This window comes from Nilaparvata lugens, chromosome 2 (genome assembly GCF_014356525.2).
Source record: "Nilaparvata lugens isolate BPH chromosome 2, ASM1435652v1, whole genome shotgun sequence".
Taxonomy (NCBI): Eukaryota; Metazoa; Arthropoda; class Insecta; order Hemiptera; family Delphacidae; genus Nilaparvata; species Nilaparvata lugens.
This window is the reverse complement of record NC_052505.1, coordinates 73764261-73789480: the sequence shown is the minus strand read 5'-3', so window position 1 is coordinate 73789480 and position 25220 is coordinate 73764261. Positions and strand designations below refer to the sequence as shown.

Sequence of the window (25220 nt, the reverse complement as noted above, 5' to 3'; positions counted from 1 at the left end):
CTTTTTCAAAATACATAAACTCTCCACAATTCATCCATCCATGTAATGAGCGTGTGACTGTAAAAAATAATATCTCAAAAAATAATACCAGGAGAACTTTGAGCCTCATATTGGCATAGCATTCAATTTTATATACTGGATAAGTATATCGATTTTTATTTCATAACCTACAATAATCATCAACTGTGACAGTTCAATCCAAGCTCCTCTTCCACCACCTCAGGGGTGGCAAGCAATTTATTCATTCTAAAAATTATGAAAATTGTACTTATGGATTTGAAGATTTTGATGTTTGAAAATAGTTCATGCCATATCATAGTTCGTGTTTTGAACATCAGTTGACAAAATCAATTGAGTTAAAAATTTCGAGGCCCTTGGAGAAATTGATTAAATTAGCTAAAGAATGATAAACTGTACGGTGAATAGTGATTATAATCTCTACCTGTAAGAACAGAATTGAAAATGATAGGCTGATAGTTATCCATCTATCAATACTACTTGTTGAATGTCTCTGAGTAAATGAGAAAAGGCCAGTGTTGCAAAGCGGAGAAAGTGTTGAATTGTAACCTAATCTGAAGCGGAGATAAATGATAATTGATGAGGTTACCTGATACATCGACGGCAGCAGTAACAGGTTCGACGATGACAGATGCACCGGAGGCCACCATGATGGTTGGCTCGTTCATTTCTTCAGGTCAAAGGTCACCGGCGTTCTTCCACTGTTCGTCTTGGGCCACTCGTTAAATCACTGCATCTTCTCGTCTCAGAGACTGATGCGCGCGCATTCGCTACCCTTATCACCAACCAACAGGTCAAACGACGAAACCTTGTTATCACAACATTTCAATCAGCCCACTACATTCTAATAGACTTCCCATTCTATCATCGACAGTCTTCCATAAATTAACGTATTGATTGAACGATTGTTTGGTGGACTTTTTTGAGGTTCCAAACAATTTCATCGTTTGTCAATTCGCAAGAGACATGTTTGTGATTCTTTATAGAATAATGTCTATGTTCAACCGTATTTTCCATTGAAAAATCTTGTAATTATTTAATATTGTTCTCAGATAGTTTCATTTATACATTTTGAGGAGAAAATTAGTAGTTTTCTTTACAATATTCGAATAGAATCTACTCTTGCCCAAGTACTAATAATTGTTAGGCTTGAAAATCTTCCAACATTTGACAATGTAAGCTTCTAGAATTGAACAAAATAGTCGTCTACAGATGATATTAAACATAGTCAATTATCATTTAGTCCATGAAAGACTCTATCATAGAATTCATCGATTTATCAGTTCAATCATAAATAGAACAATTATAATTTTAGTAAATAGATAATTGTGAAATTGTTTGCTATATTGGCAATAGCAAACTGATATGAGAGACATTTTCCGCCCTTATAAGTCTAGTAATATTCTGTAGGAATATGTGGGAGTAATCTGTAGGAGGAAACCTACCCATGAGGTTCAACAAAACGTACTGAAGAAATCCAACATTGGATTGAATCCTTTCTTTTTATGCTTGAGCACTGCGCGTGTTCAACTATCTTAAATAGCTTAATAGCAATATCCAATACTATTATTAATAAAAGTTATCTATTGACCCTATAGTGGTTCTATTGTAGTAATATTATATTGAATAGAGTTTGTGTTCAATTTCGAGAAAGCATTGGAGATTTAAAATCCCCTTTTATTTGGATCATTTCATTCGTGAGTATCACATAGTTTGCAAGAGACTTGAATACTTCAATGAATGAAATCTATTGCGCAGGAGCGGTCAGTGCATTTGGGGGAAAATTGCTTGGGAAATGCATGGGAGTGAAAGGGAGAAATTCTCACCTGAGGGAATTTCCCTCTGAAAAGTCGAGGGCTGCGCGCCCCAGTGCTTAGTTGTCGGGGTAACAGTTCACATCCCTTTTGTACGGGATCCTGCTCCTGTACACGTGATTCATTTTCCCTCTACCAGGAAACAGGTATTTATGACAAATATCAAATACATACAAACAATAACATCGAAGATATTTGTTGAGATCCTACAAAAATAAGCCCAAGTAAAAATCCAACCCATGAGTAAGAACTTATAATAGTAAGTCTTATAATTTAAATAGAATATTCAATCATCATAAAGATGTACTCAAAGATAACTCAGTTCATATCTATAGAATTTGATGATGCTCTGAATGCAACTTTTCCATTATGATTGTCGAAGATTGATCTTGAAGGCCAGGTTTCTGTAGAATTTGTCGAATTCAATGAAACAGATTAATGGGTCTAAATCCATAATCGTCAGGTTCATTGGTTGATCAGATTGGTAAGTGTCCTAGAAAGTGAATCTAATACTGACAAACATTTACCAATATTACCAATACTGTTACAACTTTTTCAAGTATTGCAAATTTTCTTCTTCTCAAAAACAGCTTTGATTCCATTGATTTCTATATGAGCTATTTTTATAAAACTATTTAAGTTATTTTCCTGGAAGAGTTAAAATCATTGTTGTCATTCTAGAGATGTAATTCGTACAGTGAGTTCATCCCATGCAGGAAAACTCTCACGTTCACTGGAAAGGCGGGAGGAAAAGCTTAGGATATTATGGAATATTTATCTGAATTCTGATTGATGGCATTGCTGATAATCTCATTGTATGAATGGAAATCGATTTGAGGCCAATGGATGTCAAATAAATCACTTTATATTTTTTATACAAATTTACATGCTCGTTAGAAATTTTCGTATGAATGAATGAAATTTGCAGATGAGATTAGATGGTTGGATAATTTTCATTGAATGACAGACGTGCAGCGCTATAATGGAGGTCGTGGAAGATAAATGAGTGACAAATAATGAATTGGTAGTTGATTCAGCCTCATTCGATTACTTGCTGTTTCAAACAGGAACGACTCTCAAACTCACCCTCTCTAAATCTCACACTTTTCCTCCTCTGCTTCGAACCTCTCTTCCTTTCTCTCTCTTCCCTCCTGTTCCTCTCCTGGGCCAACTGATACTTTTTCACTCTCTCCTAAAAATCCTCTTCATTATACGAGCATCACTGATTTACATATTTGATGTGATGTGATACCACACTTAATTCAAATTTACCTAATATGGCAGAATACTGATTGGAGATGATCTGAAATGGCTCACTGTGAACCTTTTCTCCACTTTTGTAATTGAAACTGCTCCCGAATATTTATGTTGCTCAATGTGAAATAACAGTTCGGAATCCGATGGGCGGTATTTGTAAACCCTCAATTTTTAATTCTTTGAATGGCTAGAAAGATTTTGGAAGAGGTAGGGAGTAGGATGACGTCAAAGCATCTATAATTTCACAAAAATGTCTATTGCTCCAATGGTATGGATTTCCCGTATACGATACGTGCTTTGAAGATGAATTATTCCCAATTACCTAAAGGTGCGTACAGATATACGCGCCGCGAACATGAGCAATTCACTTTTAATCAGCTGATGCCAAGCTTATTATATCTGTATCTTTCCGTTTCTGTAAAAATACAGATATAGTCAGCTGATCAAAAGTGAATTGCTCATGTTCGCGGCGCGTAAATCTGTACGCACCTTAACAACCAAAATATGTGATTGCAAGTGCAATAAATTAATGAAAATCTCTATTCCCACTTTCATAGAATCTCAGTTCTGGAACATCAATTTATCAATAACCTGGACATAATAAGTTATTAGTGATTCACAACAATGTTTAGAACACCATATCAGAGTTCATCATGGTGTTTTATGAGAACCTTACAACGATACTGATTGAAAGCTACCTCCTGCTTATTTTCTTCCTAGTTCCAGGAATATACTATTTTTCATTGCTGAGAACATTTATGCGGTAAATGGTTCTCACCTGTGTTCAAGGCATCTTTACTGGATACCTGAAGAGCGAGATGATTGAACCATCTTGAAATGATTCAGCAGGTTTTTATGATTAAAAGTACAATAATTCACCTACATTTTTCAAAACAGAGTACGTACTAATAATAGAGAAATTTAAATGAACTTCTTTGTTTATGACTGAAATTACACTTTTACTTCACTAGAAGTCTTAATACATGAATTGAGCAGAAACAATCATGCAACATACAAAAAACGTTTACTTTCAATAATGTACTTTCTATAATGTACAAAGGTACATCGTACAAAGACTTTGTCAAAGGTAACATTTGTCATAAATATGAAAATTGGGATAAAATACACTGTTCTACTCGTTTCAGAATCAATTATGTGATTCTGATCCATGTGAGTTCAGTGAATTTGACTTGTAGAGTCCAAATAAGCCCTGTAGGCTTAATCTTCAAAGATTTATGACTGAAGAAGCTATCACTGTTCTAGGGAGACTCAACTTATACTGGAGTAACACCAACGCTACACTAAGTCCGGAATTAGGTCCTATGCCTATAAAGAGCGAACACTAATATTATTATTCAATAAGTTGAGGATCAAGTAGTGCGATCTTGGGGGTCGCATTCAGCCATTCTACGGCACCTTAATTGGATATCATTCCATACATGGGACATCAGGCATCAGTTGGTCATTGGATATCAGTTCTACGTTGTATATAAATACGTTTCACAATGGGCTTCCGAAACAAACCTGAATGATAAACTGAAGAATTCCACCCACTAATTTTTTGCACTTAACGATTTCTCCTGTAACTTATATTTTTGAAACTTCATTATTCAAGACTAGTAGCTCGTTCAATATGCTCGCTCATCTTACATCGGAAATATCATTTTTATAGAACTTTCAGGCATAATATTCCCTTACAGTGAAATTGAGGAAGTCATTTAGTGAATCTTCAGAAGTGAAATAGTCTTTATTAGAATTTAGTAAGCTTCATAGGAAAAGTCATAAAAAAGAAATATTCGTGTCACTCTCGAGCTTTTGAGCCCGATAATGACATTGGACAACAAAGAATTAAACTTGCTTATACGAAAAAAGCTATTCAGCAAAAAGTCAGCTTTGAAAGTGGGCCACTGGAGGTGGAATGAGATGAAAATGGAAGCCATAGAGTGAAATGCAATTCGTTCTGGGATATGAAGCTCGTTCTCATTCAACTTTTCGTCTCATTAATAAGTCTGAAATGATAATATCACATGGAATAAACGATCTGCTCAATTCTTCTATGGAGCTTTTAGTTTGGTGAGTATTATCATTCATTATTCGTCTATGATATTTTTCATAATTGTATCTGGAGTGGAAAATGACATGGATCATGGGTGTTCAGGATGATATTCATATTTATGCAATAATATTTTCTGACCTTCCCAAAGGTTGACAATATGCTCCCTACTATATTAATTACTGAAGCAGAATAAAACAAATTTCACTCACTCAATATTTCTTAGGCCCGGTTTCTAAGACTCTTATTTAATCTAATGGCTCATTGGATTTAAAGAGTGTCCTTGGAACCAGACCATAAACTCATAATGAATAATAAGAATAAGACATTGATGTTGTTATTACAACAACTATTTTTGTAAAATGATAAACTTTCCCTTGAAGGAGGGAAACCCTTTAAGGTGCGTACAGATATACGCGCCGCGAACATGAGCAATTCACTTTCAATCAGCTGACTATATCTGTATTTTTACAGAAACAGTAAGATATAGATATAAAAAGCTTGGCATCAGCTGATTGAAAGTGAATTGCTCATTATGTTCGCGGCGCGTATAATCTGTACGCACCTTTAATATACCGTTTGAGCTGTGCTGATCAAATGCGGTTTAATACGACGAAATAACAATAATAGAGATAATAATGTTCAAAAACACTTCACATCATAGAACCAGGTTTCTAGGCAAAATCTGCCACACCACATCTCCTCCCATACAATGAAATTGATAATGAATTGTTGAGTATTGGTTGTTATTTTTGTCTTGAGGCCAACGGAATTGACTCGCTTATTCGTCCTCTTCTAGGATAACAGAAACAGGATTACATTGGAAGTGCATAATAAAAGAATTTTATAAATTTTCCATTATAAATCACAATTCAGTTGACGGCTGGAACATATTTATTTTTTTTTTATTTATTTATTCGTTTATACAATATCACAAATCATATAAAATAATATGATTGGGTAGGAACAACAGGCTTGGCCCAAAACTATTCCATTCCCAAATTTTGATAATGTTACATGTCAATAAAAATAGGTTATGTTTCTACTGTAAATAGTTCAAGCTCAATTTTCGTTAAGTAATTTTCACATTAATCGCATATAATTAATAACGAATGCAAATCGAACTATTTCCCTTGACTTTCCAATGCTTCCAATAGAATAGCTGATGAAATACCAGTGGCATTTTGAGCGAGCTCTCCAGCCCAGGGGTTCACTAGTATAATTGAGTAGCTCTGGTTTCATAACTAATGGAAAGATGAATATTACAATTCATATTTTGGCTCCAAGCTTTCCTTGGCCCGGTTTGAGTTACTATAAAAGCATAACCGTTGAGCTCACAGAAAGGAGGGTCAAGATGATAATACATCCTTTCTTTCAATATTTACAGAGATGTTGGGAAAGCTTTCAGATTATATTTGAACAGGTTCACATGAAAATCTTCAGTAGCAGCAGCAGTCAACCAAAGAAGGAAACAGTCACTAGGGTTTTCGAGCCTAATGCTTACAGTAGTAATATAGTTGAAGTGGTAACTCAAAGTTTACAGTCACATTATGTTCGCTCGTATGGCTTATTGAATGTTGGCCACCAGATCAATAATAACAAAAAATCTTCTTATTCTACCTATCTTACTCTTATTATATACTAGAGTATTATATACTCTAGTATATAATAACTCTATACTCTTATAATAATTATATATATAATATAATAATTATATCATATATATAATATTATAACTATAATAATTATATACTCTTATATAGTACTCTATATAGTACTCCAGTGGCGTAGTGAGGGTGGGGGGTTTCCAGGCTACAACCCCCCTACCCAAAGAAACAAAAAGATGCCCAGAAATCCAAGATGCACTACGTACTATCTAAAATCCCCTTCAATTTTTTACAACAACAATATTGTTTACTAAAAGTTGAAAACCATCAAACTCATTCGAATTTTTTGCAATAGACTACAGAATTGGCAATATCATTGACAATGAAAAATCGTCTCGTTTATGCCCGAATGTGAGAACCAAAGAATACAACGGGAACAGAGTTACTGTAATAAGAACTAGTTGAAAGATTTGCTCACATGCTGGGGTATACTGAAGAGACGAGACAAGGAATACCTCCCCAGTTATGGTTGCCAATATGAAAAGCAGATTAAAGGACGACAACAATTTAGAGTTTGGAGAGAGAGGTGTGTGAAACAGTGAAAAACAGGAAGGAGAGAGAGAAGGAATAGAAGAGGAGAAAATAGTTGTAACGAGTCCACTCATAACATGATACTCTTAAGGTGCGTACAAGGTGCGTACAGATTTACGCGCCGCGAACATGAGCAATTCACTTTTAATCAGCTGACTATATCTGTATTTTTACAGAAACGGTAAGATACATATATAAAAGGCTTGGCATCAGCTGATTAAAAGTGAATTGCTCATGTTCGCGGCGCGTAAATCTGTACGCACCTTTTAACAGTAATTGAATCAAAAATATGATGATCGGATAGTGACTATAAGTTCTAGATAAATTTTCAGCGACTGAGCTTCTGAAATGTAATTTTGGAAGAGTATTCCACGTCCCCTTTATCTATAACCGAACAACATCCCAACCTAGCTGTCAAATCCATTTGGGTAAGGTCTGTAGGGTGCCAAAACTTTTTGATCAACCCCTCGCAAAAATCTGGCTACTGCTAATACACAATTTCATTTCATTTTCATTTATTCAACTCAAAACAAAACAGATACAAAAATAATCATATACACTTTGTGATATATTATCCCTCTAGCTACAAGCTATTTGAGGGATTAAAAAAATTAAATTTAATCAATAAATATCAACAGTTCTTATTGATTTCTTATTATTATTATTTTTCCACAATAAATTGCCCCCAGTTTCAATCGCAGATCGCCTATAGTTGATGAATCAATCTCTGTGCTTTGCTACCTGAGCATGACTGTATGTTCTACAAGTGATAGATTGTTAGCTGTATGAATGATGAAAGCTCAAGGAAGAACATGCGATACTTTTCCCTAGAGGATATTCGAAACATGCGTGTAATTTTTCCAATGAATTTCAATTTCCAGAAAACTCTGAGCTCATAGATGTGGAACGCATTCTTTTTGTGAGAGGAACTCCAGAAAATTCAAATAACACCAGTAAAAATCAATATAGAGATGAGTGTGGCTGTAACCAATATGTATTTTAACAAAAAATAATAATAAATTTTTCCCTACCCACTTTTTGATCAGAGATGAGTGGGAAGTGTGTAAGTAAATTATTACATCTACTATTCTAATTTATGTAAAAATTATATATATCAATGAGATTTAATAAAATAAGTGAAAGTTGTATTTAGCATCAAATTATTTATTCATTTGTTTACTTAATTATTCATCCATATACATTAACCAATGCACAAATCAAAAATAAATTATTAGAACAGAGCCAACAGGCCTAGCCCAAAGCTGTTCCTTTTCCGAATTTTGATAATAGAAAGCAAAAAGAGTAACACTGGTGACTTCATGTGTGTTCTTCAGTGAATTATTCACAAAAATCCACCGATCTAACTAGATTACCAGTTATAATACCATTCTGTATAGTCAATTCTGTACAATCAGCAATTTATGAATCATCAATAATGATTGTAATGATTCATAGCTTGTCTTCACTGAAATGGAAGTCGATTATTGTTATCTTTCTGATATGAAAATTGTAAATTTCTCTACTGATAAGACCCCAGTCAAGAACAAGAAAATATACCTAAATATCAAGTAAGTTTACAATATCAGAGCTATGAGTAATTTAGACATTGACGTCTTCACCATTGTTAACTTTGTAGGCTGCAGCTTTGTGAGAAAATGCCAATACTTCTCAATGTCATCCTGATTGCACAATTTGAATAATAAAATTCTTGGTTCCACCTTGCAAGGAGATGATGGACGCTCCCTGGACTGGATAAATCACGGAAATTCATTGTATAACATCCAATTATACGCGCGAGAGAGATAGAAATAAAAGAGCGAACTAATTGATGTTGGAACGCCAGAGAGAATAGGTCTGCGACTGAATGACTTTGAAAGGGATGGCAGATGAGGAGGGAAGGAAGTTCGAGAAATTGAGAAAGGAAAAGAAAGGTCGATAAAAAGCTGGAATGACAGAAGGAGAGGGTGCGCATTTTACAGCGAGAAGATTGATTAGAGGAAAAATAAAAAGAACGAGTTGGTGAGTGAGAAAGCAGTTGATAGTAAATGTAAGAAACAGAAAGAGCTAACGAGTAAGAATCGAAATATTTGGGAGATTATGCGAGAAAGATTATGTGCAAGAGAAATAGAGCCTGCATGAGTGTGAATAAATGAATGACATCTTTCAGGGGGAAGCTTGAGACGAGTCTATTATGGTCCCTTGTTTCTACTGCGGCAGAGAAATCTGCAATACAACCTACTGCTCACTCCAGGCCACTATGCTTTCATTCCCTGAATACTTTAATACAATTTTGAAGTTTTTCATTACCTCTAGCATCTCTGGGTAATAGTGATGGGGTAGTCTGAATAGACTTGATATTCCATTTGATACGTTCTTGTGTTACAGGGCTAGGCTATTCGGGGATACAGGGTATAGATGATTATTTAAAATCTCAGCCACATACTTTTGAATTGATTATCATACTACAATAAATTTTATTCTCTTGAATATAGTAAATGTGACTGAACAGAAATAAACAGCAGCGAAAACTTTTAGCCTATTATTATCATCACCATCTTCACCAGAGCATTAAGTTTTTTTCAAATAAGCTGTTCCGCTACTCATCTCTTACTCGGCCCAACTACATCTATTTTCCCTGTGGGTTTGTAATACTGCACTTCTAGAGAAATTCTTCAAGATGCCTATTACGATGCGGATAGCCTATCACTATTTTAAATAAAATAAAACACGATTTTAAAATATGTATATCATATCATTATTTATAGACGTAACGTCTGGGAATACTTTTTTTGGAATTTGAACAATGAAATTCAGGAATTGAAATCGAATATTCAAACCCTACTACCTCACCATTCTGAAATTTACAACAGGTATAAAAAATATTGGATTAGTTCCAATATTGTTTCTGATTGTTAAAAAAAATGCATTGGAGCAAGTGTGCCTGAACTAGAAATTATTATTTTTCCAGAGGTTCTAACCAAGCTGTTGATTGGAATATTGTGTGTTGAGATAACAGAAAAGAGAAGTTTTGGTTTCTGGTGAGCTACGAAATTGTTTAGAAGAGATCCCGCCTCAAGGGAGTTATCCTGTTTATTCAGTGATTTTCGAACAAGAGCATGTTATGAGGCTGGAGGTTTGTCTGTTTTATCTTGGTATTCAGCGGTGTTAACTTTCGAATACGACTATTGATGGTTCAATAAAGTTTTGGAAGTAGAATTTCAGAAACTTAATAAACACCTTGAAACTTTAATCTCTGTTATAATCGGGAAACTTTTGTTTAATATTCTTGTCGCTTGTGAGTTCTTCCAAGAGCAATAAACATTAGAAGGGATGATTTATCATCGAGAAGGCAATTATCATTGAGCTAACTCACAGAAGCTTAAAAAAAAATTCTTCTCATGCAATAATTGAATCATTGAGGATGTAAATCAAGTACTCTATTGAAGAATATAAAATAAGAAGTATTATCACGGAATTCCAGAGTGGATGACAACTGTAATGAATCAATAATATCAGGAATGAAGATCAGTGAAACTTCAAAGTGATTCAAATTGATTTTGAGAATTCATTCTTCAAGTGAAGAGCTAATACTTTGTGGAGAACTGATACTTAGTGAAGAACCCTGTTTGTGCCATTTGTGATGAGCTGTTGTCATAATCACTCCAATACCTTTCTTAGATTTAGCCTGTGGTTCCTTCTAGGCAGGATTTGTTGTGTGATTCTGAATTATTGACTAAATGACTATACAAAGAAGGTTGCATCAATTATGTGCTGTTCTCTAATGTTCCATGTCGCTTTATGAACCCTTGAAGAAGCCCTGCGATATTAGTGCTCTGTGATGTAGTTCCATGTGCAATCAATGTAGCAGATCTATGGTGCAATCCATACAGCAGGTCTTTGGTGCATCCCATGTAGCGGATCTATGGTGCAATCCTCACAGCAGGTCTATGGTGCATCCCATGTAGCGGATCTATGGTGCAATCCATACAGCAGGTCTATGGTGCATCCCATGTAGCGGATCTATGGTGGAATCCATACAACAGGTCTATCATGCATCCCATGTAGCGGATCTATGGTGCAATCCATACAGCAGGTCTTTGGTGCATCCCATGTAGCGGATCATGGTGCAATCCATACAGCAGGTCTATGGTGCATCCCATGTAGCGGATCCATGGTGCAATCCATACAGCAGGTCTATGGTGCATCCCATGTAGCGGATCTATGGTGCAATCCATACAGCAGGACTATAATGCATTCCATGTAGCAGATTCATAGTGCTACCCATGTAGCAGATCTTGTGTTAGATAATAGGCAGAATGAACAAAAATAATATCTGTGATTGAAATGACATCACAGAGTTATGTCTCTCTAGTAGGTTTGGTACCTACACTGATTCAACTTCAATCATGTTAGCACAGTAAGGAAAGAAACAGCAACAAAGTTTACTTTCACTCACTTATTTTCATCGCTGGACCAATACGTCCTGTTCACGGCTGAAATGTAGTGGACTACATGGAATGCACAAACAAATTCTGGAAAAAACTAGATATAATTCCATTTTTTTGTATTTATTCGTTAGTTTCACAAGAAAGCACTGATTTCATGTATAATATAAATAATTTAATACAATAATAAATAGTACATTATGTACTATTTTGCTGTTGTTAGAATCTAAAAATCTTGAATCGTATAGGCTAACTGTTTCAAGATAACATTTTTGATAGTGTCGAAGTATTCCAAGTACCTAATCATATTCCAAACAAATATTCTTCAAATCTAACAAGAATAGTAATAGCAATCTCAATTACCTGATTTCTGCCTATTAATTATACTGGAGGTAGGGTAATAGTGTGATAGAAAGTAATAGAGAAAAATATTCTCGATCAATTTGTAGCATTTGAGTGATCAACAAGATAGTGAAATTGAATAATACAGGGTGATTTTTTAGTCCTGTTACCCAATTTTTGATGTAATTTATAAACGGAAATTTGGGTATTAATAAAAAAATAATATTTGTTATTTACAAAAGAAAATTGATATTTTATTACTCACATTTCTTAGTTACTTAAAATGATTACACCATATGCTCAAAATGTCCACCCATTGAGGTTATACACGCTCGGACTCTTTTCACCATATTAGCAGAAACCTTTTTCAGAGTTATATTGGAAATATTCGTGATTAAGTCTGTAATATTGGCTTTCAGTTCATCAATATTGTGAGGATTGTTTTTGAAAGCCTCAGACTTAATGTAGCCCCACAAAAAGTAATCAGGGGATGTGAGGTCTGGAGACCTTGGAGGCCATAAACCCTTGCTTATTCGATCAATGAAAACCTGTTGTTCTATGGTAAAAGACATTCTGTTCATAACACGACCGGAATCATCACAAAATGTTACACAGCTTAAGGATAATAAACTCGCACTGCCTTGTGTATACTGAGTGATTAGGGCTACCAACTTCGTGCAACAAAACAAAATTTCCCTTTATTAGGGAAAAATTACCATGTATTAAAAATAGGGTAACAGGACTAAAAAATCACCCTGTAGTTATCCAAAAGAGTTTATATGAAGCCGTATCATGCTATCAACGAGTTTACCAAGAGCATTTTCCATGCAAGCGCCTATCATGCAGCTCTTAGCCTGTTATTTCTTTGCAATTTTCAAATACTTAGAATTCTGAATTAATAGATTCAACCAATATAAAAAACTTATACATTTTTAATAAGTACAGAGGATCTTGATAATTTTTTGAATTCTTTCTGCAATTATGCGTCTCTCATACCATTCGCTTACGATCGATAGAATATTTCTCTCCTGCATTATTCATTCTCCACATCACTTCTCTCAAACTGCATTGATCAAAAACGCTGACAGCACAAGACTTTCAAACCCCTATTCTAAATTCAAAACGGATAGAAAGGGTCTTCTTTAGCTTCTATCGTATTATTTTTGCAGCAGGCATCACCCTTACTGCTCTCTGCTTACTGCTTACTGCTTACTCTTGTTTGCTTAACATTGTCATATTCACCAAATTCTCTTATCTGTTGGAAGCTATAGAGCTCATCTCAGGAATGGAGAATGAATGAATAAGAAAGTATTGAGTACCATCGTACGTGATTAGTAAGAATAAATTTTCCTGTTCTGATGGTTGTTACTACAGTATATTACCAAATTGAATTATTCATTTGAATTTATTGCTAAATAGATAGATTTCTGTACAATACATTTTCAGAGTAGGTACATAGTACAAACAGATGAACACTAATTCAAATACTTCAAATAGAAATAACTTACAAATCCTCTAATATCACTTTAAAAAAATGGTAATTGACCATTGTCAATTACTGTTGAAACTGTTGAGAGTGAAATTTGAAATTTGAAGAGTGGTGCTCCAATTAATTATTAGATTCACCTCAAATAACTCAATATAGTTGCTAGTGGTCTAGGGATGAAATCCACATCTTGATGAGTCAACCTTACTTTTCCCTCATTATTTAACTGACAAAGCTTACCAGTTTAACCCTTCCGTGCTATTCTTTTCAACGTTATTCGTGCACAGTCTACAACATCAAGTATAATTGACGAGCTTAGTTAAAACTACTTGATCCAGAATAATTGCTGGAGTGTTTCTTCGAAAAACTGGGAAGAGATAATCAAGTGGTCTTCCAACACTTGAATGGGGCTTTGAAGAGTGCCCAGTACCCAGAAACCAGGTTCTTTTTTGTCTCGATGTCTGGCATATAAATACAAATTAGAGACTTAGATGTCAGATTGAAGAGATACTCCTACTGGGTCGTTTACCACGTGCTTTTAGAAATATCGTTTGTTCCATTTTCCCTATCTATTCATGTTTCTTTAGAAACATTATGCGTCACTCTGTAGCCTGGATTTGAACTAAGCTGAGCAATGAGAGATTCAACTTAGCTCCATTTGCATTGCAAGTTCTGGAAGGAGTTGTTCTAGGGTTGGGTCATCAAATTAAAAGCTTTCTCAACATTCAACGATGATTTTAAAGTTGTCCTACAAAATATTTAATGAACAGGAAAGCACTACGAATGAAAAATATTGTTTCAAGCATACAGAGTGAGTCATATGTATGAGAACACTTCAATAACCTGGAGACTTTTGTAGATAATTATAATACTGTAACTTTCAGGATTATTTATTGGTCGAATTTTTCGACGTAGAACTGAATTTTAACCCCTCATAAGGGGGTGACTTAGGGGTTGTAACTTGAATAATTCAAAGGCAAACACCCATTGTGCGAAACATAATTTTGAAGGCCTTTTCAACACAAGAAAGATGAAATCAATAAAAAAGTTCTATGATACTTGTATCCAAAATGGCAGCTGATTGAAGTTTCAAGTAAAAACTAAAACTTCAATCAGCCATCATTTTGGATACAAGCATCATAGAACATTTTTATTATCTTGTTTTGAAAAGGCCTTTAAAGCTATTTACCACACAATGGGTGCTCACATTTGAAATATTTCAGTTACAACCCCTCATTTCTTTAAAAACTGAAACCTCGATCAGCTGCCATTCTGGATACAGATATCATAGAACATTTTTTATGTAATCTTTCTTGTTTTAAAAAGGCCTTCAATATAATGTAGCACACAATGAGTGTTCACATTTGAAATATTTGTGTAACAACCCCTAAGTCACCCCCTCATGAGGGGTTGAAATTTAGTTGTACGTCAAAAGGTAGAGTATTCGACCTTATCCTGAAAGTTACAGTATTATATATCTACAAGAGTCTCCAACTTATTGAAGGGTTCCCATACATATGACTCTCTGTATAAGCTTGGGTAGATAATTCAAATTCGAGCTTTGTAGTAGTGTAAACAGGAGGTAGCAGAGGTAAGATGAGCTTCAGGCTTTTCAAGTAACTGATGACAATGGAATATATATTTTTAGAATGTGAATTAATTGATTCAAATTCAACTGCAGTGTATATCTGTGAAGAATGACAGCAGCTTGCTTCTTGCATTCACCATTCCCCGACAGAGGAGGACACCTGATTCTAGCCATTACCAGGACAACATCATCAGTCTTCTAAACTGACATCTTTTCGGATACAAAGTTGATTTAACTTTCAGTAGACAAGGAAATTTAACTTGACAACTGCAAAGTTGCTTCTATATTTACATCTTTCTTGAACAATGATTCACATAGACAAGCTATTCAATCTTCACTACCACAACGAAATCATCATTCTTCTCGATTAATTCAATCAAATTTCAACAAATGCTGAGATTATTGTGAGAAATTTGATACAAAATCATTCCAATTTCAAGGTTTCATTCCAAGCTGCACGAAGGTTTGTTTTTAGTCGAGTCTGCAGGGCAGGAAGTTCTCTAATTGGCAGATTATCAGCTCATTCCCAAACATCAACAGAATCAACCAACAACCAGTTAGAGAGTTTCCTGCCCTGCCGGCTTGTCCGAAAACGCCTGTAAAAATGGTTCGTGTGCCCTTACTTTCTTTATACTGTTGAGCAAGTAAATAATAATTACTAGTTGAAATATTGATGCATGATTCACACCATGAACATTATAAGAAATCATACAGGTGAAATTGAAGACTGCATAGCATTTTATTTGACAAACAAAGCACGGCAAAAATTGTTATTACAAGTCAATAATGTAAAAATTGCCAGGAATTATGTTTAGAATATGTCTGATATATATATCAGATTCATGTCTAAAATTGTAAAGTCCAATGTTGTGTTGAAACTTACACGAATTAAACAATTTCAATATCAATCGGAGTAATAATGTTTTTAAAATGAGCAAGGTTTCATGAGAAGTAGATCCTTCATAGAGGAGCTAGCCTTTGATAGTCAGTGAAGCATAACAGTATAGACAACCACTGATACCTACTTGCTAACTCTATTTTCGAATCACTCTGAAGCGAATTATGACGTCTGTTGATTATCACTTCTGAATAAGAATCCATACCTAACAACTTACACCCAACGTCTAATCAATAATTATTATGGTGGCTCTTTGCGAGCATAAATAACTTCATACACATTGATTTTACACTCCAGTTACTCATTGAACGAGTGAGGCTCGAATGAAATCATTGGAGTGATGCATGAAGGAGCATTCAGAGCACTTCGAGTTTGAAAAATCATATTTTCTCATTCTGCCTTGAACCTCTCTCACCTTGTGCCATTTTGTTCATACTCCATGCATATACTCAATTCGAATCATATTGAGATTGTTTGGTGCATTATACTCTTCTATCCCTTTTCTAATTATTAATTTTACCCTGTTCAATTGGAATATTTTAAAACTTTGCAAACTGAAAACTTGACGTTATGAAAAATTCGAAATTTGAAAATAAGCCTATAACCATCCTCGGTTAATAAAGAATCTTTATGCAAAATTTTAAATCAATCAGTCCAGTAGTTCATACATGATGATGCGTGAAACATAATTTTCCTACATAATTTCACGTACGTGTATGTGCCAGCTCTTTCCATTATTATAGTAAAGATTATGGATATATGGATGATTTATCAGTATCTTAAATGAGAATAACTTTTGAACGATTTGAGAAATCGGTGCGTTTTTCACCATTCATTTTCTCTTTAAATTCTGTATCATATGAACAACGTAAGTTTTCTGTCTTCTAACTTTGTCATATGACTACCTTCCAATTTAAAAAATGAAGTTGAATTGAAAATAGCGGAACAAAATTTTGATGTGGCAGAAAACCAGTTATTTTTTCGAATAGGGTCCCCAATCATACCTATCATCTAGTGTCCCTTTTAAAAGAAATGTTCAGCTGCTTCAACTGGAAGCATGACAAATTGAAATTTTGAAGAACTGAAAATAGGCATATAACCATCCTCGGTTAATTAAGAATCTACATGCAAAATTTCAAATTAATCAGTTGAGTAGTTCAGACGTGATGATGCGTCAAACATAATTCTTTATTCCTTACGTGTATAAGCCAGTTCTTTCCTTTATTATAGTACTAGCCGTCAGGCTCGCTTCGCTCGCCATATCCATCTAGCCAGGATATGTTATCGCTTCGCTCGCCTGCATTTTTCATTTGAGCATTTTTATCATATGTTAGAACAATCCAGTTGGGGGTCCAGACTAAACGTCTGGCTAAACGGATATGGCGAGCGAAGCGAGCCTGACGGCTAGTAATATAATATTCCTAGGATTGAAGTAGCAGTGCCCAATCAATTTTTCCGCGATAAATGCATTTATTCAAATCTTCAACTTGGTGTCAACCTAACAAAGTCAACTCAACTTAATGCCAACCTGACAAAATTATTAATTTAGTTGCCAGTTAACAACTGTTTCGAAGAGGTACTCCACCTAGATTATAGTTCTATAGTAACATATGATATGGAAATTTCAATTATAATTAAGAGATTGGAAGAAGAAGAATATACATGATAAAAGACGAACTTTAAACCCTTAAAAACAACCCTTAGAGTTAAAATATTGCCAAAATATTTCTTAGTGCGCCTCTAAAGGGTCAACTGAACATACCTACCAAATTTGAACGTTTTTGGTCCAGTAGATTTTTAGTTATGCGAGTGAGTGAGTGAGTGAGTGAGTCAGTCAGTCAGTCAGTCAGTCAGTCAGTGAGTGCCATTTCACTTTTATATATATAGATAGATAACTGAAAAAGACATTATACTTGAAAACCTCACAGAATCATATTGATTTTTTCCAATACATCAATAAATAAATTTTTGTATCGATTAGATCCTCCTCAATTTGAATCAGGCAGCCTTTTGTTTTCCCAATTCCAAACAAAATACCTAAAATATTCGTTTCACTGCGAATTTGTGTCTGATAGTACATTATAACTGAAGAATATGAATTATTACTTATTTTATTGTGATCTATTCATGTTTTCCATATGAAATTCAAAGATGGGCCTACAGCATGAAGAGAATATGTCCATTTCATTTGTACTGGTAGCAAACTTTTACATTAAAAATAATTATTTGATAAAATCCGAGTTCAATTGTAATGAAAACTAATTCCTTCAAAGAATAATTGATAATAATACGTTTCGAGGGAAAAAAATCATTTTTATTGAGAACAAAAAAATTGGGAAGAATCGGGATTCGAACCGAGGAACCATCGCTCCGAAAGCGAGCGTTTTACCATTACGCTACACGCCTCCGTTTGAAAATAATAGTCTTGTAACAGCATTATAAAACCTCATAAAAAACAGACTTCTGGGCTACAACAATGACAAATGACAATGTAGCCTATGACGTAAATGGAACTTAATAAAGGATTTAATGTACGGTAGCATGAATGAAGTTTGAGCATTAATTCTGAAGAATCTAGAAGGAAAATTGAAATTTGGGCTTCCAGGTGCACGAGATTGATATTTTTAGAATCTATGTGCAAAATTTGGAGATCTAAATCATACCCGTTTTTCCGGTATGCAATCCACAAGTTGACATGTTTTGATGCGAACAAACGAACAAACACAACCCTACTCTCTCTTATTATATAAAGATCATTAGAATGTGAAATGCAATTTCTCATTTATTTGCATCGGTATATTTTTGTCTTTTAATAATTTGCGTGTCTATGAATTTTCGTTGTTATAATATTATTGCTAGAAAACTTCCAATGCCCACTTCAAGCGAAATTTGAAATAATTACTGAATTGAATGAGCATTTTTCAATAAACTTGTGGATTTGTGCGACCTGCAATCTTTGAATGCTGTGATTCGAAGTTTTGCACTATTGTGGAAGGAATAATTATTTTTTCTTTCACCTACTGTCTAGAGTACTTACTTTACTCCCTGGAATATAATACTAAAGTGAAGTTATTCGATGTGCAGTCTCTATCAATGTAGGTGGAGGAAAAATAATGTTGTATACATCACGAGTGAAAAATGTTTTTTCTCCATTGGGAAAATTTTTGCCTTCGGCTTCGCCTCGGGCATCAATCCCCCTCCTTAGGGAGAAAAAGCTGTATTTTTCACTCTAGATATACAAATAATTATTTCACCCACTCAACATTCCAATATGAACGTTATTCACGTTGTAATAAATGTATAAGAATGTGATGAGTAATAAGCTCTGATTCTTTATCATTCTCGAAGGAAAGTATCGTTTTAAATCTCAATACAAATAATTGAATTCCGAAACCTAACTGCTTCTATTAGATTTTGGATTGATCAATGATCATTCCTCAATCGATGTTAACGCGCCTCTCATCCAGAGAGGTTTTTCTCGTATTGCTACAGTGGAGTAGAATGAAACACACTCGTTTGACAGGGAGGGAAGATGAAAAAGCTTATTGAATCCACAGACTTTGGAGACAGATTGCACTGACATTTTAATGAAGTGATGAGAAATTAGTTTCTGTCTCATGAGTGATAGTAATTTATAATGAGTTCTCAACAGATTCACTCATTGTGATTGGATGATGTGAGTTTGGAGAACATTTCCCTATTTGATTTCCTGTTCTCGCGATTAGAAATTTGTCACTTTCGGAAAACGATAAAGCAATAGATCATGCGATTCAAGTTGACGGATACCTAAAATATTTTCAGTCACAACTGACTAAGATATTCTGAATGTGTCATTAAGACACAGAAGAACCATTGCAGACAAATTCCATCTGTTAATGAGGAAAGAGTAATTCGAGAAAGTGTAATTGGAATACAAGTTTCCACATCAATTTCAAAATGAAAACTTGAAACTCAATCAAATGTGAGGAATTATCGTATACACCGAATTTCAAATGACAAGCAATTAAAATACTAGGATATCAAATTCTAGGAATCTGAGCTTCATTTGAAGAGCTTACGTTTTCCAGGAAACTAAGATGGACATCATCACATATATGAGCACGTATTCCAAGGAATTTGATTAGCTGATCAAACCAGATCGGTAGCTTTGATTTCTGGAATCGATTTCACATTATTTTGAAGATGATCATTTCTAGTAGCATGTCAACATGAGACTTAGATCCGAAAATAGAATATGGCATTGTGTATTGATTTCATGAAAGGAATTAGTGTTATAGGTCATGATTTACCTTACTCTGATTCTGGTTCGTTCCTTTACGAATATAAAGCTCTTTTGTTAATTTTATTACTTCATAATATTATAAATTTAGCCTATTAATCGACATTTTAGATTCTCATGACATTAATATTTCCTAATATGTTGCATATTAGAAGTATATTAGAAGTTGCATACTATCAGTATGGAGGGAGGCGGAGCTTACATATCATTTGACAACAGTTCTCGCAGATTTAGAACCAATGAAAAATATATTATGGTTAGTCGAGACACTCAAGTGATGCTTAATGAGGAGCTGTTGGATGCTGTTTCGAAAATTGATATATCTCGATGCAAGATACCGAGAATCAGATGGATTGATGGAGTTCCAGGGAGCGGAAAAACACATCTAATTGTTGATAAACATCGACCAATGGAAGACCTCATACTAACTCAAACAAGAGCTGCAATCAAAGGAATAAGATCAACTATACAGGAGAAACACGGAAATGAATTCAACTCAATCATCAATTCAAATTACAGAACCGTGACGTCGTTTCTAATTAATGGCTGCCACAAAAAATATAAGCGCGTATTCATCGATGAAGCTGTCCTTATGCACGCCGGCTTCGTGGGATTCGTCTCTGAGCTGACAGGCGCAGACGAGATAGTACTGGTTGGAGACTCAAAACAAATATCTCACATCGAGAGAAGTGGTTTACCAGCAGTCTGGAAAAATATTTCTGTTTTCGCGGATCCGGATTCTTACCAATCAGTAACCAACAGGTGTCCAATGGATGTGTGCTGTCTGTTGTCTAACTACTACAATGATATCTGCACTACAAATAAAATTATTCGATCAATTGAACCAACAATAACTAACGGAGAACCTCACAACCTACAACCACAAACTTTAATCCTCACATTCACGCAATCAGAAAAACAAATGGTACTGGAAGCTGTTAAAAACAAGGCTCCCGCTGGCTCATTAACAATACTAACTATACATGAATCTCAGGGTTTAACGTTTAGAGATGTTATCCTAGTGAGGAAGAATACTAAACCACTCAAGATTTACAATAGCATTCAGCACATAATAGTAGCACTTAGTAGGCATACCAACTCATTCAGATATTTAACAGTTGGGGAGCAAGATCTCATGCTGTCATTAACTCAAAAAATACAATCAGTTGAGGACAAGGATATCTACAATTGGCACACAAATAATTATAAACACAAAAACAAAAATGGCTGATTTGATGGAGGATTTGGATTTATTAGACATTGAAGACTTTTCGATTCCAAATTCACAAGATGTCAACAATACAATCCAACCTTTCAACTTGAAAATCATCAATTTCAACTTCAGAAGCTACAATAAAAATTTTGAAGAATTTCTTATTCAACTGGAAGACCTGAACGTGGATTTCGACGTGATAGTCTTAACGGAATGCTGGATTGCTGGTGGTGTTTCCTTGAAATCAATTAATAATTTTATACCTGCTACAAAACAGAAAACAATATCCTACAGAATGATGGAGTAATAATTTATGTCAAATCCGACTATTTTGTCGAAATAAAAGAAATTGCAGTTAGGCAAGCCAACTGTTTGAATATGCATTTAAAAATTGGGAAAGATACTTTTGCTATAACAGCGTTATATAGATCTCCATCACACTTGGACTTAACAGAATTTCTCATTGATCTGAGGCAGATTTTGAATGATAATGGAAAGTATTTTCACATCGTTCTAGGAGATTTGAACATCAACACAAAAGAACCAAATCAGCACAGGCAACTGGAAGACTATGATAATCTACTCAGTGAATATGGATTCCTACATTGTATAAAGCAGGCAACTCGTATTGGAAATAATAGTGATTCATGTATAGATCATATTCTGATAAACTTTAAAAAAGATATAATACCAATAGTTTTCCCAAATTCTATTACAGATCATTTTATAACTATTCTGGGAATTAAATATGATGCGGTGGAACACAATCACAACAGAAGAAAACCCTACTATGAAAGTATTGATTATAATAAACTTTCATTAGCACTAACAAATGAGACCTGGAATTCCGTGTACCTGCAGGAATGCGCTGATAGTGCTTTGAAGAAAATGATAGAAATACTGAAGAAATACACAGAAGAATGTAAAGTTATTAATAGAGTATCGCACACAAAAAGAAAAATTAAGCCTTGGATTACAAATGGATTAATTACATCAATAAGGAAGAGAGATAAATTACACAGACAAAGCAAGAATAATACAGTGAATCTACAGCTTAGAGAGTATTATAGAAGATACAGAAATCTACTAACAAGTGTAATAGAAAATGCTAAGAAACAATACTTTTCAAGGCGATTTGAAACTTCCAGCAACTCCAAGCAAACATGGGAAGTAATAAGAGAAATAACTGAAGTGCAACGGCCAAGAACACAAATCCACCGAATCAACTTGGAAGGGAGAGGATTGAAATTGGGAGATGATGATAAAGATATGGCAAATTCTTTCAATGAATTTTTTATTAGTATTGGATCAAAACTGGCCCAGGACATTCTAAATAGCGATTGTAATGGCGCAGATGAGCATGCGGCAGCTGATCAGATAGTCTGCCGGTCATTATTCTTTACACCTGTCAGTGAGGACGAAATGATAAAAATCATTAATAGTCTTAAAGCTAATAGTGCACCTGGACTCGATAATTTAAAACCAGATTTTTTCAAACAGAATAATACGATACTTGCCAAGCCTTTAACACATATTGCAAACAGAATTTTTGAGGAAGGTGTTTTTCCACAGTGTCTTAAGGAAGCTGTCATTTGTCCAATCTTCAAAACAGGAGATAAGAAAGATATGAATTGCTACAGACCCATATCATTACTAAGTACATTATCAAAAATTTTTGAAAAGTGTATCAAAACAAGACTGATCAGCTTTCTTGAAAAAAATAATCTTCCATCGCCAAACCAATATGGTTTTAGATCTAGTCGCAGTACAAATGATGCTATCCACTATGTGACCACTCAGATTGCCGATAAAATAAACACTGAAGAGAAACCATTGGCAGTATTCTTAGATTTAAAGAAGGCTTTTGATACGGTGTCACATGACATTCTTCTTTCAAGGCTTGATAACTATGGAATAAGAGGAGTCGCATGGAATCTTTTCAAGAGCTATCTATCAAACCGAACACAATGTGTCAGAGTCAATGGATGTATAAGCAACAAGCTGACTGTAAAGTTTGGAGTGCCACAATGAACAGTACTAGGACCAATTCTTTTTCTTCTCTACATAAACCCATTATGCAACATGGAAATTAATGGATCAATCACCACCTTTGCAGATGATACTGTTCTACTGTTCTCTGAACCGACCTGGGAGATGACCTGGAGAGAAGCCGAGACTGGACTTCAGAGGGTGTCTCGCTGGTTGGGTGAAAATCTGCTAACATTGAACCACGAGAAAACCTTCTTTCTGACCTTTTCGGCCACTCAACATGGACAGCCAACAGGAGATGAGATAGTAATCAAGAATCAACGGAATAACACTTCATATACAGTTCGCAGGAAACAGTCACAGAAATACCTGGGAGTTACAATGGACTCTTTTCTGCGCTGGGATCATCATCTCAATGAATTATGCGGGAGACTGAGGAAGACTATCTGCAGATTCAGGATTCTGAGGACACTGGTCGACAAGGGATGTCTAAGAGTTATCTACTTCTCTCTAGCTCAGTCCCTCATGCTGTATGGGATTGTGGGATGGGGAGGTGCAAGCTTCTTGCACATCGAACCGCTCCTCAGGGTACAGAAGCTGATCATGAGGGTCATCAACCAGAAGCCTCCACGCTATTCATCAGACCAGCTATTCAATGAGTTTGACGTGATGGATCCAAGACAGCTTTACTCCAAGGAGATACTATGCAGATTACACAAGAACCCAACAACATTTCAAACCAGAAACCACAACCACAACACCAGATACAGGAATCTTCTCATCACTAGTGTTGCAAGGAAGGCACTATACCAGAGACATTTCAATCATTTAGCACCAAAATTATATAATCTACTTCCTGCAAACTTTAAACAGATTAATCATCCTAGAAAGTTCAAAACAATAGTACACAATTGGTTGATGAGCAAAGGAAGACAGAACATAGAAAACATTATTTCAAGCAACAACTAACCACCTAATGACTTACTAAACACTAACTAATTAATAATACGCACAAAAAAAAACAACAAAACCTACTCTAGAACATGGTACGCCATAGTGGAGTAGGTCAATTTCCACACAGAAAAAACTAAACAAGTAGAGGACACATTATAAGAATTTTTGTAACTAACTATTGTATGTAATATTGTAATTTATCTAATATTTTGTGTAATTGATGTTGTAGTTTTAGTTTTTTTGGGAAATAAGCATTTATTTATTTATTATTTAAAAAAAAAATTATACTGTTATATTGTTTCTCAGTTTTGAAAAAAGGAATTGATCTTTGACAGACTATTCAGTCCATTAATTGGAGGGCTAGAGGCTTATTTGAAGATCAAAGTTGGAAATTTAGTTGAAGTATGAGGCCCGCACAATCGGAAAAAGAGCAAAACATTAAAGGCTTCTGTTATCGATTACATTTTGTATGCAATCATGTACTTCTACAAATGTTACTGAACACAGTATTAAGTTATAACAGTTTCAAAAGCATTGAAGAAAAATGCATTGAATTCGAGTAATCTGCTGTTATACGAATCTGTGTCAATAATCTAACACAATATCATAACTGTTTGTCGAGTTGAAAATGGAGTTATCTGAAGAAATGTTTTGTATAGAGTTACTGAATGATGTATTCAATCGTA

At 34.8% G+C, this 25220-nt stretch overlaps 2 protein-coding genes across 3 annotated transcripts in view; one reads left to right on the top strand and one right to left on the bottom strand.

Moving 5' to 3' along the window:
• LOC111045151 (hepatocyte nuclear factor 4-gamma) overlaps window positions 1–1417 on the bottom strand; it is a 40178-nt gene extending 38761 nt beyond the window's left edge. Inside the window, exon 1 of the mRNA XM_022330470.2 lies at window positions 608–1417. Coding sequence (XP_022186162.2) covers window positions 608–686 — 79 coding nt within the window. The 5' untranslated portion in view covers window positions 687–1417. The remainder of the gene's footprint in view (window positions 1–607) is intronic.
• Window positions 1418–1886: 469 nt separating this feature from the next.
• Window positions 1887–25220, top strand: part of LOC111057066 — a 104807-nt gene continuing 81473 nt past the window's right edge. For both annotated transcript variants that reach the window (XR_005570552.1, XM_039421711.1), the window contains exon 1: window positions 1887–1978. The gene's annotated coding sequence lies outside the window, so the exon portion shown is untranslated. The remainder of the gene's footprint in view (window positions 1979–25220) is intronic.